Here is a 14,509-nt window from a genome sequence, read left to right as displayed (position 1 = left end):
TTCGCGTAGTTTTGACAATCTCGTGTGAATGAGGGTGTTTCAAAAAAGTGGCAATGCGGTAGCTAAAGCCCTTCGGTCAATTCACGACTGCAGCTCCCGTGAATAACTTGTCGTTTTGATGTCGCTAGGGTGCGAACGATCAGGTAGGAGCTGCAGCTGCTAGGTTGTGGGCTGTCTCAAGATCACTGCTTACGGAGGTTGTCTTTCTATACCCCATTTTCATTCATATCGTGGTTTAGGTTTTCATTCATTCGTCCGTGTTTTTTTTTTTCTATTCATCTTACAAATATTTGTGGTTACATTTTAAACAGTTTGTATCGTCCGACGCTTTTCATAATTATAGCAATTGCATGTGTAGGTAGCAAACTTTCGCTTTTTCTTCAATCTTGCTAAAAATAATAGTAGGATTTGCTTCGATTCAGTTTTTCCTTTAATTCATACTTACCATTAATCAACCTTGACCAGAAGAGCAAATCCTACAAATTGACTGCACGGTTTGAAAAAAAAAAGAAGAGAGAAGTTTTCTGTTTATTGCACTATCCCCACTGCCTTCAAATCTGATTCATTATAAAAATATGTATCATTCCTATATGGTATGTGTTTATGTTACTAAAATCATGCATCTTCTTGCATTCTGTATGTACACTAATGGTGCAGGAACCCCATCAGATTTTGGATGACAGGTTTTTAGTAAATTCATAATTTTCTTTATTCGCAGAACTATATCGGCCGTTTGCGTGCGGGGCATCGGACAGGTGCCGAAATCTCCGCCAGGATTTTCAGCCCGGAGATCGCCGTCGCATTGCTGTTGTTGCTGAGGCCTCGTCGGGAACACAGGTTTTGTCGCCGCCGAGAGTGCCGAAGGGATTCGGGCGGGCGGGGTCGTCAGTCGCGTCGCTGCAAAGCTGCGAGGAGCCAGCAGCTAGCCAAAAGTCATGCCTCGTGCTTTTCTGGTGAAGCACAAACGCGCCAGCGTGGACCGTATAGCGGACGAACTTCTGGCCCGACACGAAGTGGAACAGTCCCGTAAGCACACATCTCATTTCTATTTCTATACATTATTTGAATGATTGCATGTTACCAAATTGATAATTCAAGTCAATGCGGATCTCCAACAATTTGATTTGATCTATTTATTTGTTCGCTACGTGACATCATTTTACATTTCCTTATTTTCAACAATATCATCAAACATTATGATATGCACACATACGGTACTGCACACCATGGCTAATTACTACAATTTTAACAACTTTTCATCAGCATACACATTTTGTGGCATATAGCATAGGTTATAAATTTCCATGAACGGTTGCAAACAATAAGTAAAAATCTTAATGAATCTTTGTCATGGTTGTAACGCAATGATATACCGGTATGGGCCATTTTTGTCTCTCAACAGTGGTGTCACATGCGTAAAAATAAAAACAACAGTGGTGTCTCAACAGTGGTGTCACATGCGTAAAAATAAAAACAAAGAAACAAAGAAACAAACAACAACAACAAACACAATAACTTCACTTTCTCCATCTAAGCAAAATAGTTTATAAACGTACAAACGTGGCCCACAGACATGACAGAGTTCATAGTTCATAGATCAAAGTGAAATTTTAATTCTATCAGATAAAATGCACTATCTGACTGACGGCAAAAGATAATCCTGAAAATTCTAATCATGAGTATAATTATATTACATCCAGAAATAAAGAGACGTGTCAAAATAAATATCAACATTAAATCATACTGAATTAAGATTGATTTTGAAGAGATTACAAAATGTTTAATCATGTATGATTTAGTGATCTCTTGAAAGGTCCATGGAAGCTGTTTGATAAAGTCTTATTACAAATTAAAATGCCGAATATAATCTCTTTTGAACTATTTTTAAACTATTGCGTGCCATTTTCGACATGACAGTAAATAGGACAACTCGAAGCACACTACCTGTCTCAATAGTGTATCTTGACCTGGCTGGTCGTCAATCAAAATTGACTGCACTTTAAGAAAGAATAAACTATCAAAATGATATTCCCCGACAAGAGGGTCTATACAACTGACGTGACTAGAAATACAGGGGATATTATCACTATGTCTGTAACAGTTAACTTTCAAGAATTATTGTTAATTGTCTATTGTTCATGTGTTTTGGCAGCTATTGTATCTGACTGACTAGGAATAATTCAAATACTTCTTATTTTTCTATGTATATCTACTGCACGTATATTGAATTGTTATCACCTTACGGTTCATGTTTCGTTGTATGCATTATGGAATTATATTGTGCGTGTATATCGCAAACAATGTATTTTGTTAGGTTTTTGTACATTTTAGAAAGATTAACAACTTCTGCAGCTTATGTGTTGTCTTTGTTGTTTAGATCTTGAAACTTGTCATTTGAGGAAATTGTTGCAAACATCATTCTGTTCAACGAGTTTATCAAAAGGTTATAAAAAACTTATAAATTTGAGACAAAAAAAAAATAACAAGGATTAGTGAAACTAAACTCGAAGTATTAGGATCATGAAGTTGTTTGCTTGCTTTTGTTGTGCGTGTAACAGGTGACATTGATGTTGAGGCCATCAGACACTTTGATCGTCTTCATGAGACAGAGATGGACCCGTACTCCTCCCTGAGCGAGGCGCGCTTTAAAGCCGGGGATGCCCGGATCAAACAATTTGGTTCGCTACCAGTAGATCCCAACTTCAGTTTAAACGCCATGAAGCGCCTCGAGGCGGCCTACCTCCTGAAGACACACCGGTACCCTCCACCACCGCCCCTTCTCCGAATGTCGCCTGGCTCCGCATTCGAGCAGGTCCTACCCGGTAAGATCCCACCCGAACATTTCGGCTTTGGAATCGGGCCCCTCCGCCCAGGGTCTCAACCGCTCATGTTCAACCCGGCCGTCGGGCTTTACCAGGAAATACCCGGACAGAACATCCTACGCGACCGCCTCCTGAGTCATCCGGCTTCGGCATATCTGATGACCGATCACAAGACAGCCATTTTCCCCGCGACACAACGTGATGCAGCTCGAGAACGTCCGATCGAGGAACCCTTAGACTTAAAGATCAAATCTGACTCTCGCGAAGAAAGGAGGCCAGATTTTCTGCGCATTCCACAAAGACATCTTTTGTCGGCTCCTGTCAATCCGAAGAAACACTCTCTAGGAACAGGAGGAGTGCCTGTCGCTTCGCTATCCTCTCACGATGATCCGCAAGGCTTCTCGCAACTTCACACGGCTCTCCACCCATCCATCTACCCGTTCATCGGTTTACCTTACGGACACGTCCTCGCACACAAGTACCTGGAGAGTTCCATCCAGGCTCCTCGGGAGAGAACGCGTGTGGATTCTAGGATGCATTCCCCTCCGAAGGGGAAGGAGCACTTGTCGCCTCCACTGTCATCACCGCCTGATCCGCAGAGTAGTCTCCAGAGTGAGGTTGACCAACCTCCCGTCTGCAGCGTCAAGCCAACGTTCAACAAGCACCTTGACCACGGCGGTTCGCCATCTCCTCCAACACTCGCCCTCTACGACGGGCAGTCCCTCCTCCGACAACCGCTCTACTCTATTCATAAGACGGAAGGTGACACAGAGAGTGATGACCACGAATCTTTAGAGAACCCTTCTTCCCCGCTCAGCGATAGTCGCACAGCCCGACAGCCAATCCTCGGCGTTGAGTATATCCAAAACAGTGTCGACACCCTGGGCGACGATTTCCGAAGCGTGTCGAAAGCTGACGAGTTGGATTCCTCCAGTTCCGAGTCTCAGTTCCGCCTCCAAGAAGGACCTGTGTCCACCGTGCAGAGCGACGGCCGAGCTTTTCCTGAAGAAGCGACGAAGACAGGTCAAGCCCTCCTTGTGCCCAACGCAGGAGAGCCGAAGGGTCGAAGGGCGAACAGCGCGAAGACTCCGCAGCCGAGGAAGTACATCTGTGATGTGTGCGGGAAAGGATTCAGCCGAAGCAACACGCTGGTTACCCACAAGGTACTTTTTTTTAAAAATATACATTAACCTCTTTTCTATCATTGTCAACTGTTGGTATTTATGTGTGTGTGTGTGTGTGTGTGAGTCATGTGTTTTATACATGCACTAAAATGAAAACGTGTAAATATACACACTTTAAGGGGAAGTAGAAGACGAAGAAACATTAGAATACAAATGACACACGATCTTGTGGTCTTGTGTAAGTCACGAGAAATTTGTGATTGGTAACTTAACGAGCTGAACAATCTAATATCAGTTTTGATTATCTGATTTTTTTTCTTCTTGTGTGTGTGTGTGTGTGTGTGTATGTTCATTCCATTCATCTTTTTGGACTTTTAATCTTTTTCCGTCTCACAATGCACTAAGCAAAAATAGTTAATTATTTTTATCATGTTAAATGCAAGCTGTTGCTATAATGTCTCATAAAACGCTTCTTCCATGATCAAAAAGCCAAAATAATATACATTACATTGACTAAAAATACTCCGTAGCGTTTCCATTTTTAAGAGGCTTTATGAATTCCTTTGTGAAAAAAAAAAACTGTTTTGTTGTGGTAAAGTAATCGTTAGTTTGGGTTATGCTAACAGTCAGAGCTAAACAAAATAACAGCTGTTTCTTTTGACGAGCAGCAAAGCGTGTAAGAATATGGTGAACAAGGGACCAACAGAAGGCTAATTTTCACTTTCGCTGATAATCACACCGAGTTCTGACTATTCCCTCCCCCTCCCCCAGCACATAGAAACAACCATCATCTTCTGCACAGGGAAATTACGTTTCTGGAGTTTATAGGTTAAATCAGAGAGAAATGACAAACACAGAAAATTGTTTGCTTTTCGCCAGGTGGCACTTGCCCTTTCGTCCCTGGGCCTTTTAGGTCGTTATTGTGAAAGAAAAGAAGGAAAAGAATAGGCGCAAACATCAGACTCGTTTCAAAAGGGGGAGGTTTTAGCTGGCGGATCGTCCCCCCTTTGTTACGTAATAACGAAGCGCTTCAGCCTCTCTTTATATTTGAAATCAATACACCGCGGGGCTGATCCTCGCGAGCGGCACGCGCGGCCGTATCGATCGCGACAGAAGGGGGCTGTGGGGGCAGAGTGAAGGGACAGAGAGTTCGATGAAGCGGGGCGAACAGAGGATTCAAATCGCCCTTCTCCGACACGGAGAATGTTTAGCTCATTTAATCAGCTTGTCGTGGTCTTCTAGGGAAGAGACAAAGATGATGGGAGGGGGGAGACTGAGGGGAGGGAGCAGGATGGGGTAGGGGGACGGAATGCACAGATCTTTGTTCTCATCTTTCTTGTCTGTACGATAGTCTCTTTGGGTGAACGTCACGAGTTCGACACGCTCGAATTATACAGCCAACGAATCATGCAGCCCATTAAATCATGCAGCCCACGAGCTCCACACTAAGCAACCAAGGCCCACGAGACCGACACATTGTAATGTCGAACTCGTTGGCTGTTTTTACCTATAAATGTTGAAATTATGGGCTGTATAACTTGTGGAGTGTATTTACTCATGTACCCTTTTTTCAGTGTCGAACCCGTTGACTGTATGACTCGTGGGTGTCGGTCTCTAAATGGGATGACCCCATCTAATTTTCCTCACCCTTTCTTACATGGTTATATGCAAATTATCACCGTAAGCAAGTACATGTATATACCGTTGTCTTCTATCTACTATAAAGACAGCTGATAGTTATACCGGTGTCTCAAAAGATCTGAGAGCTTGATTCACTGTATTCAGCAATATAACCATAAGCAACTGTTTGTTTCTATAGGAAAGCGATCCAAGTGAATACAACGAAAAGGAGAGCAAAATAATCCGACCTTATATGTATTCGTTATCTTGCCCAAAGATGCGTTGGACGGAAAAGATTATAAATCTGGTTTAATTTAAAAGATAGTCTAAAAAAATCAGAAAGCATTTTATCTGAAAATCCTATTTGAGATACAAACGGGATTCAAATCTGTAAAATTTGCTACCAAATCAATAATCAACTAGAGATTGTAATTTGTCATCACTGACAAATTAAGGTGATCCGATTTCTTTTTCAATCAATGATTCGAGTCGTGATAGTGCAAAGTCTCAGCTACAACATAATAAAATCTGAGAGAAATTCACCGAAGCATAAGTAAGATAGTGCTCGATAAAGAGAGTCATGTCAATTTTCACATCTAAAAAATTCCCTCCCATAGAGATAACACGTCATAGCGAAAATAGAAAAAGAAGTACATATGACCTTTGACCCCACTTTGCACAGACAAGATGGCATCTGAGCAAAAAGTGGTTATTTCATGAAATGATCCCTGTAACATGGTCTTTACGTGTGCAAAATATGGGAAAGATAGGACATGTATTCACCAAGATACAGGATGAAACATCTATGACGTTTGACCCTAATTTACATACCCAAGATGGCGTCTGATCAAGTCGTTGTTATTTAATGAAATAATGTTCGTGACATGAACTAAACATGTGCAAAATATGGTGGTGATAGGGTATGTTTTTCTTGAGTTATTGCACATAACGTTGCAAAAAGAAAGAAATATTTCAATACATCGAAGATAAACTTTAATTCCAAGTAAGTTTTTTGACGTGATCCCGACATCATATAAAAAACGACGGGCACATTTACGATAGCCCAAAGTCTCAGCTACAACATATTAAAATCTGGTAAAAATTCACCGAAGCATAAGTGAGCTAGCGCTCGAAAAAGATAGTCATGTCAATTTTCACTTCCAGAAAAACTGCTCTCCCATAGAAATAACACGTAAACTGGTCAAATTTTACAAGGATACTTTCAATCCATTTTTATGAGGTGATGACGTCATCCAATCAAAACTTTGTAATTATAAATATGAAAGAACATTAAATAAGCTACAACATACTGAAAGTTAGGTGAAAATCGGCAAAGGATAAGTGAGATACGCTCGAGTGAACTTGAATTTTGATGACGTCATTTGAAAATTTACTTTTTTTATTTTATTAAGAAATTTGATATCTTTTAATCATTTTTTCAGTATCGCCAACCCATGAAATGATATGTACAACTCATCAGCTTTCAAAATATGTAAAGAAAATGGGGGGTCACCGTCCATCCTGACGAGTAAAATCGGATTTAAATTTGGCGGTTTTTTGGCATTGTTGCACTGTATATCGCCATTGACGCGCGCGCGGAATTTCAACTTTGACGGGCCCGTATGACGTCATATTGAGTCGGATTGACTTGAAACTTGGTAGAAACATTCCTTGACATTTCAGACATCCGATACGTGTAAAAAAATGGGAAATTTCTATTGCATATGAGCTGTGCGTGCGTATATGCGCGCGCGCGTACGCGTCCGTCGATTTTTTCTGAAATACTCCAAATGACCTGAAACGTGTGCAAAACAATTTTGAGCTCGTTTGGAGCATTTTAAAATTTCAACGCGCGCGTACGCGCTCGTTTACTATGAACTTGACTAAATTTTATGAAATATATCAGTAGAACTTGACTTGAACTATATGATATGTAAATTTCATTGAGAAAATCCATTCCATTAATGAGATACGAATGTGAACGTGTTTTCAGATAATGACGTCATAGTGACGTCATGGTTGACTGATCACAGTGATACATTAGATCTGTCGTCCTTATGACATGATACATATATGGTATCAGTTTAGAAGTGATAGGTGAATGACTTTTTGAGTTAACCGCTGCACAACATTTGAGGAGAAAGAAATAAAGAAGAAGAAGAAGAAGAACTAGAGATTGTAATTTGTCATCACTGACAAATTAAGGTGATCCGATTTGTTTTAATCAATGATTCTAGTCCTGATACTGCAAAGTCTCAGCTACAACATATTAAAATCTGAGAGAAATTCACCAAAGCATAAATAAGATAGTGCTCGATAAAGAGAGTCATGTCAATTTTCACATCTAAAAAATTCCCTCCCATAGAGATAACACCTCATAGCGAAGATAGAAAAAGAAGTACATTTGACCTTTGACCCCACTTTGCACAGACAAGATGGCATCTGAGCAAAAAGTGGTTATTTTGTGAAATAATCCCTGTAACATGGTCTTTACGTGTGCAAAATATGGGAAATATAGGACATGTATTCACCAAGATACAGAATGAAACATCTATGACCTTTGACCCTAATTTACATACCCAAGATGGCGTCTGATCAAGTAGTTGTTATTTTATGAAATAATGTTCGTGACATGAACTAAACATGTGCAAAATATGGTGGTGATAGGTTATGTTTTTCTTGAGTTATTGCACATAAAGTTGCAAAAAGAAAGAAATATTTCAATACATCGAAGATAAACTTTAATTTCAAGTAAGTTTTTTGACGTGATCCCGACATCGTATGAAAAAACGAAGGGCACACTTACGATAGCCCTACGTCTCAGCTACAACATATTAAAATCTTAGAGAAATTCACCGAAGCATTAGTGAGCCAGTGCTCGATAAAGATAGTCATGTCAATTTTCATTTCCATAAAAATTGCACTCCCATAGAGATTACACGTAAACTGGTCAAATTTGACAAGGTTACTTTCAATCCATTTTTTCGAGGTGATGTGATCATCTAATCAAAATTGCGTAATTACATTTATGAAAGAGCATTTCATAAGCTACAACATATTGAAATTTGGGTGAAAATTGGCAAAGGAGAAGTGAGATACGCTCGAGTGAACTTGAAATTTGATGACGTCATTTTGAAAATTTACTTTTTTTATTTTATTAAGAAATTTGATATCTTTTAATCATTTTTCCAGCATAGCCAGCCCATGAAATGACATGTACAACTCATCAGCTTTCAGAATATGGAAAGAAAATGGGGGGTCACCGTCCATCCTGACGAGTAAAATCCGATTTAAAATTGGCGTTTTTTTGGCATAGTTGCACTGTGTATCGCCATTGACGCGCGCGCGGAATTTCAACTTTGACGGGCCCTTATGACGTCATATTGAATCGGATCGACTTGAAACTTGGTAGAAATATTCCTTGACATTTCGGACATCCGATTCGTGTGAAAAAATTGAAAATTTCTATTTCATATTAGCTGTGCGTGCGAATATGTGCGCGCGCGTACGCGTCCGTCCAATTTTTCAATTTTTCAAAAAATGCTCCAAATGGTCTGAAACGTGTGCAAAAAAAATTTGAGCTCGATTTGAGCATACAAATATTTCAACGCGCGCGTACGCGCGCGTTTTCAGAGAAAAATGAATTTTATGAATATGAGTAGAATCCGCTTGACTTGAAATATATGTGACGTAAATTTCATTGAAATATTCCATTCCATTAATGAGATATGCATGAAAATGGGTTTTCATATAATGACGTCATAGTGACGTCATGGTGGACTGATCACTATGATTTTACTTGCGCTGTCGTCTTTGCGACATGATACATATATGGTATAAGTTTGACATTGAGAGGCAATGCACTTTCTGAGCTAACCTCTGCACAAATTTTGCCCAGAAATAAAGAAGAATAAAAAAAACAAAGAATCCGTACAGATACAGAAGGTGATCCGAGAGGATACTCGGATCACCTAAGAAGAAAGAATCCGTACAGATACAATAGGTGATCCGAGAGGATACTCGGATCACCTAACTATTAATTTTGGGACTGAGAGGCTTTCAAAATCCATATATATATATATATATATACATATATATATGTATATATATATATATATATACGCACACGCGCAAATGCATTGCCAATCACAAAAACATGGCCTCTGCGAAATGATGGGCTTCCATGTTCCAACACTACGTCCTCCACGTACATATCTGACGTATATAGGGTAATGATTGAGGGTGGAGACACTTTGTAATTAGGTCGGCGTAATGGTAACACACTGGTCGCGCGCATCCGGTATAGTTATTGATTAATTTATAATTCATACCACTGGTCATATTGACCAGTCTAGTCATGACAGACTGAATGAGGGAAAAAAGGTGACCATTGGAGATAAGCATGTGCAAAATAACAGACAATAGTCACAACGCAAGATGTAATCTCATTCACGCGTATTCATTTAGTAATTATCTATCTCTATTCATTTATTTATTTACTTACTTATTTATTCATTCATTTATTCATCTATTTATTGAATTATTTATCTTTCTATCTACAAGTAAACAATATAAAAGAATACAAAATTCATATGATTATCCTGTGTTTATATGTGCATAATCAGAAGATATCAACTGTGTATATCATATAAGTATGATTTAACAGATATGGCACTTTATACAAGTATTGTTTCTAGATCTGTGATAGAGGTATGAATGTGAATTAAAGCAATTGATAACAAATGAAAGAAATCTATTGACCAAGTAAATCAAAGTATGTGATTGCCTCTGAAAGAGAAATTCATTGTGTAACGTATGGAATACACCATAAAATCGGTCACGTCGGTAGAGAAAAATAGAGTCAGACTGCAATGTCATGATGACTCTTACGGAATGACAAAATATGACTCAGTTATTCTCCTTGTTGTACGTATGTTCTAACACTCATCTAAACTTTCCCCCACTGATGCAGCGCATACACACTGGGGACAAGCCGTTCTCCTGCGAGCTGTGCGGACGAGCGTTTCGCCAGCCCGGGAACCTCACCCGTCACCGCCTCACTCACACGACTGTCAAGCCATACGTCTGCTCTCAGTGCGGCAAAGTAAGCGGATTACCTAATACGTTGACAAATGTCCAGACGTGTATTACTATTTTTACTTGAAACTAGGTTAACAAAAATAAATGCAAAAAAAAAAAAAAAAAAAACAATCAACAAAGAACGATAAGATCTTCTTTCGTTATAATAAAAATGTATAGCTATGTTCTAATTTCTTGCAGGAATAATTATATAGTGTGATGATTGGAGATGCGTTTATTTGTTGGCGCTGTTGTTGCTGCTCTGCAGTTGTTGTTTTTTAATGTACCGTACTGTCCTTTTCAGTGCTTCAAAATTTCTTGTTTCACTAGTCTTTTGATGTTATATTCTTCTAGATACTTTTAGTTCATTCTTTAATTCTTCCATTGCATTGTTTTCACCAGGCTTTCAACCGCGCCTCTAATTTGCATACGCACATGCGCACTCACACCAACTACAAGCCATTTGTTTGCCAGTACTGCGGCAAGGGATTCCACCAGAAGATCGACATGAAAATACATTCCTATACCCACACCGGTGAGACTACATTCCGTTGCCATGGTAACTAATGTATCTTTTAACCATAATCCATCTGTAACACCGAACGATTACAATACTGGTAAAATATCAAGGACATTTGAAGAGCACTACTCAAAATAGATATGGATTTACTTGTACTAATCATGCAACCACGTCACAACTATGCTTTTCATTATCATTATCATTTTCATCAGTGTGATAACTAAGTGATGATTCGAGACATTCAGTTTGTCTTATTATAATTATGAAAACTATGTCTGACGCCATTTTCCTCGTCAAGCATTTGCTCATGATGATGGTCTCCTGCATTTCTGTTATCATATTCAGAGTTGCTCAATTTGTCATGTGGACGGCAGGTACACGTGATTCGTAAGTTTGCATATGCATAAAATAGCATATATTGTTTTTATTTTATGGAATAATGTAGATTCAAACAATACTCGATACTAGTAAATTTGTTCAATTGATTTTGTGCAACACTAACATATGAAAAAAAATACAGAAAAAAAAACATTCAAGAAATCAATTAAATATCATTGTTGTTGTTATCATTGCTATCATTGCTATCAACATCATCTTTGCCATTTCTGTCACGTGATCTGTAGGTGAGAAACCACACAAGTGCAAGAAATGTGGGCGTGGCTTCAAACAACTCACCCACTTGACCTACCACATGCGCACACATTCGGACGTGAAGATGTACACCTGCGTCTACTGCGGCAAAGGGTTCAACCAGAAGGGGAACCTCCAGGCGCACATCTACCGACACACCGGTGAGCACTCGCGCCGCGTTGCTGCAGCGGCTGGGCCCATGTACGTATTTGTAACACCAGGCTAGAGATGCATAAAGGTTTTCATAGATTACATCCAAACAAACATACAAACATATCAGACATGTCAAAAAGGAGGTAGGGGAGAACAGGGTGGACTTGATTGATCAATGGCGATGTTTATGATTATGTAATAGATAAAACCACGCTTTCGGGTCTACTTATAAGATTTGGAAAAAGGAGGTAGGCCTATTCAATAAGAAGGTCGAGACAATGAAAGATGAAAGATGAAAGATTATTGTAATCTCATATTATCAGACAGACACATGAGCTAATCTGCGAGGTAATAACAGTCACGTTTAGATGACATTTGAAATATGGATTGATGTAACAGGATAATTGTGCAATAATAGACATGCTATGAGACAATCATGTATCGAATAGTTGAATTGTAAAGACAGAGAGTAAGAGAGAAGGAAATAGGATAGTCGAGTAGAAACGGTGAATAAATGAAAACTTGGAGAGGCAAATATCTTATATCAAATGTTTTGCATCTATACAATGTATACTGTGCGCCAGTGGTCTTTAAAAAACAAACAAACAAACAACAACAACACCAACAACTTTGCATCTAGGTCAGCCTATAAAACACTGGAAAATATTGAACTGTCATTTCCTAGTTTGCAAATAGGTGGCATTGCTGAACTTTGTTTAAAGTTTGACAGATATGGGGTGCATGACACTACGTGATAGGCTAATGACGACTTTGATTTTTCGTACAATAACGCGCTGAAAATGACCGCACATAATTATATTTTGATAGCGACCATGTATTATTATTTTTTTTTATTTTTTTTTGTTGGAACGCCGATGTTTTTCCTCATTCATTTGAGTATCATAATGCGACTCAGTCAGCAAATTTCAACTATTCATGTTTGTAAAAGTATTTTTGTTGTTATAGTAACGGTGTTTCCTGCCTTTCTCGTCCTACGCCCTTTTGCTACAGGTGAACGCCCCTACCGCTGTGAGGTCTGCAATAAGGGATTCACGCTGGCCAGCACGCTCAACACGCACCGCCGCACGCACGCCGAGAAGAAGCCGTTCGCGTGCCAGTACTGTGGCAAGGACTTCTACCAGAAGAACGCGCTCAAGAGCCATCTTCTCGCTTCTCACCCCTACACCGGCGGCGAGAGCCTCTTGTGAAGCTGGGAATGTCGGTACTTTAGTAGCGCTCCGGGCGACGCGAATGGTTGGATGACACTGCCCGTTAGCGGCAGAACCTCTCAATTAGAACTGCCGTGCTTCGTGGGGTTTTTTGAGCATGAATAGGCTCTCATATCATATACAGTTATCATCAGGGACAGGAAGTATTAACATCAATAATACTTCTTTTTTTTTCACTCAGCGGTGAATTAAGAATAAGTGTGAAATTTGCAATATCTTTACCCCCTCAAAAAGAAGTGGAGGGTGAGGATACCGCAAGTGAACAAGTTTGTCGAGAGTGATATAGTTTCATTCTCTTTTCAATGCCAAACCATGCTGCATTAGCAAAAAACAAACAAACAAACAAAAAATCAATCAAACAAACAAACAAACAAAAAACTCAGTGGGCAGTATCTGCTGATAATGAATTGATGTTGAGTTTTTTTTTTATTTATTGTATTAGTACTGTACGAAATTGGTCGTTATTTATATAATTATAAGGAAGTGTTTAATCAACTCCAAAGCTTTAAATATTCTGTATGTATGACTGCTCTGAGTGTGTCAAGTTTGACAATCAAGTTGTAAGATTGACTTCAAATGTTATTTATTCTATAAAAGAACGTATCTTTACGTAATTCAAATAATGTAAATACACTGTGTTTAACATTGTTACACTTGATAAGAAAAAAAAAAACCCCACGAATATGAAACTACTAAACCAAGTCATCTTGAATTCAGCTGTAGACTTGATGTTTTATCTATATATTTTGTTGTAAATGTATATTGCACGTCCGAATTCTGTAAAGAACAAAAGGGATTTATTGTTCGAGTGTGCAATAAAAAAGTTCAACATTGCCAGAGTAAACTTTAAAATCAGTGGCGGATTAAGAGGGGGCGCACCGGGCGCACGTCTCCTCTTTATGTTTTGTTAAAACAAAAGAAAACAAAGAAAACAGAGGGGGGGGGGGTGCGTGCGCCCCATTTGATTTTTATACAGGCGCCTCCCCTTTACCAGTTTACGGAATTCCTGGATCCGCCCTGAAAATGACCGTTTGTTTCTTTTACTTTTCGGTAACGTTTTATGTTTGAAGAAAGTTATTCCTATATCGTTAAGTATATTGCATTGTTTGCTGACTGTAGATGATAATGGAAAGAAAATGCCAATGATTCTCAAACAAGATATATTAAAGATACAAGACACAATTATGCTATAATTCTGAGGAGTTTTTATTTCGCATATTAAACTATACTTATTCAAAAAAAAAAAACAAGGTTTGGAACAACCGAAGATAGAAGAAAAACGACAAATTAAACATATATACATTTTTCTGTTGGAAATGGGAAAATGAAGGA

General features: G+C 39.0%; 1 protein-coding gene across 1 annotated transcript; it reads left to right on the top strand.

Annotated features, from left to right (window-relative positions):
* The first annotated feature begins 935 nt into the window (after positions 1 to 935).
* On the top strand, positions 936 to 13,156 carry LOC140239712 (uncharacterized). The gene is made up of 6 exons (XM_072319535.1): positions 936 to 1,026; positions 2,559 to 3,985; positions 10,539 to 10,670; positions 11,048 to 11,180; positions 11,789 to 11,956; positions 12,960 to 13,156. The coding sequence occupies exons 1-6, from the start codon at positions 936 to 938 to the stop codon at positions 13,154 to 13,156; spliced, it is 2,148 nt and encodes a 715-aa protein (XP_072175636.1).
* Positions 13,157 to 14,509: the final 1,353 nt, after the last annotated feature.

This window comes from Diadema setosum, chromosome 16 (assembly GCF_964275005.1).
Source record: "Diadema setosum chromosome 16, eeDiaSeto1, whole genome shotgun sequence".
Lineage (NCBI taxonomy): Eukaryota > Metazoa > Echinodermata > Echinoidea > Diadematoida > Diadematidae > Diadema > Diadema setosum.
This window is presented reverse-complemented; position numbering and strand designations above follow the sequence as displayed.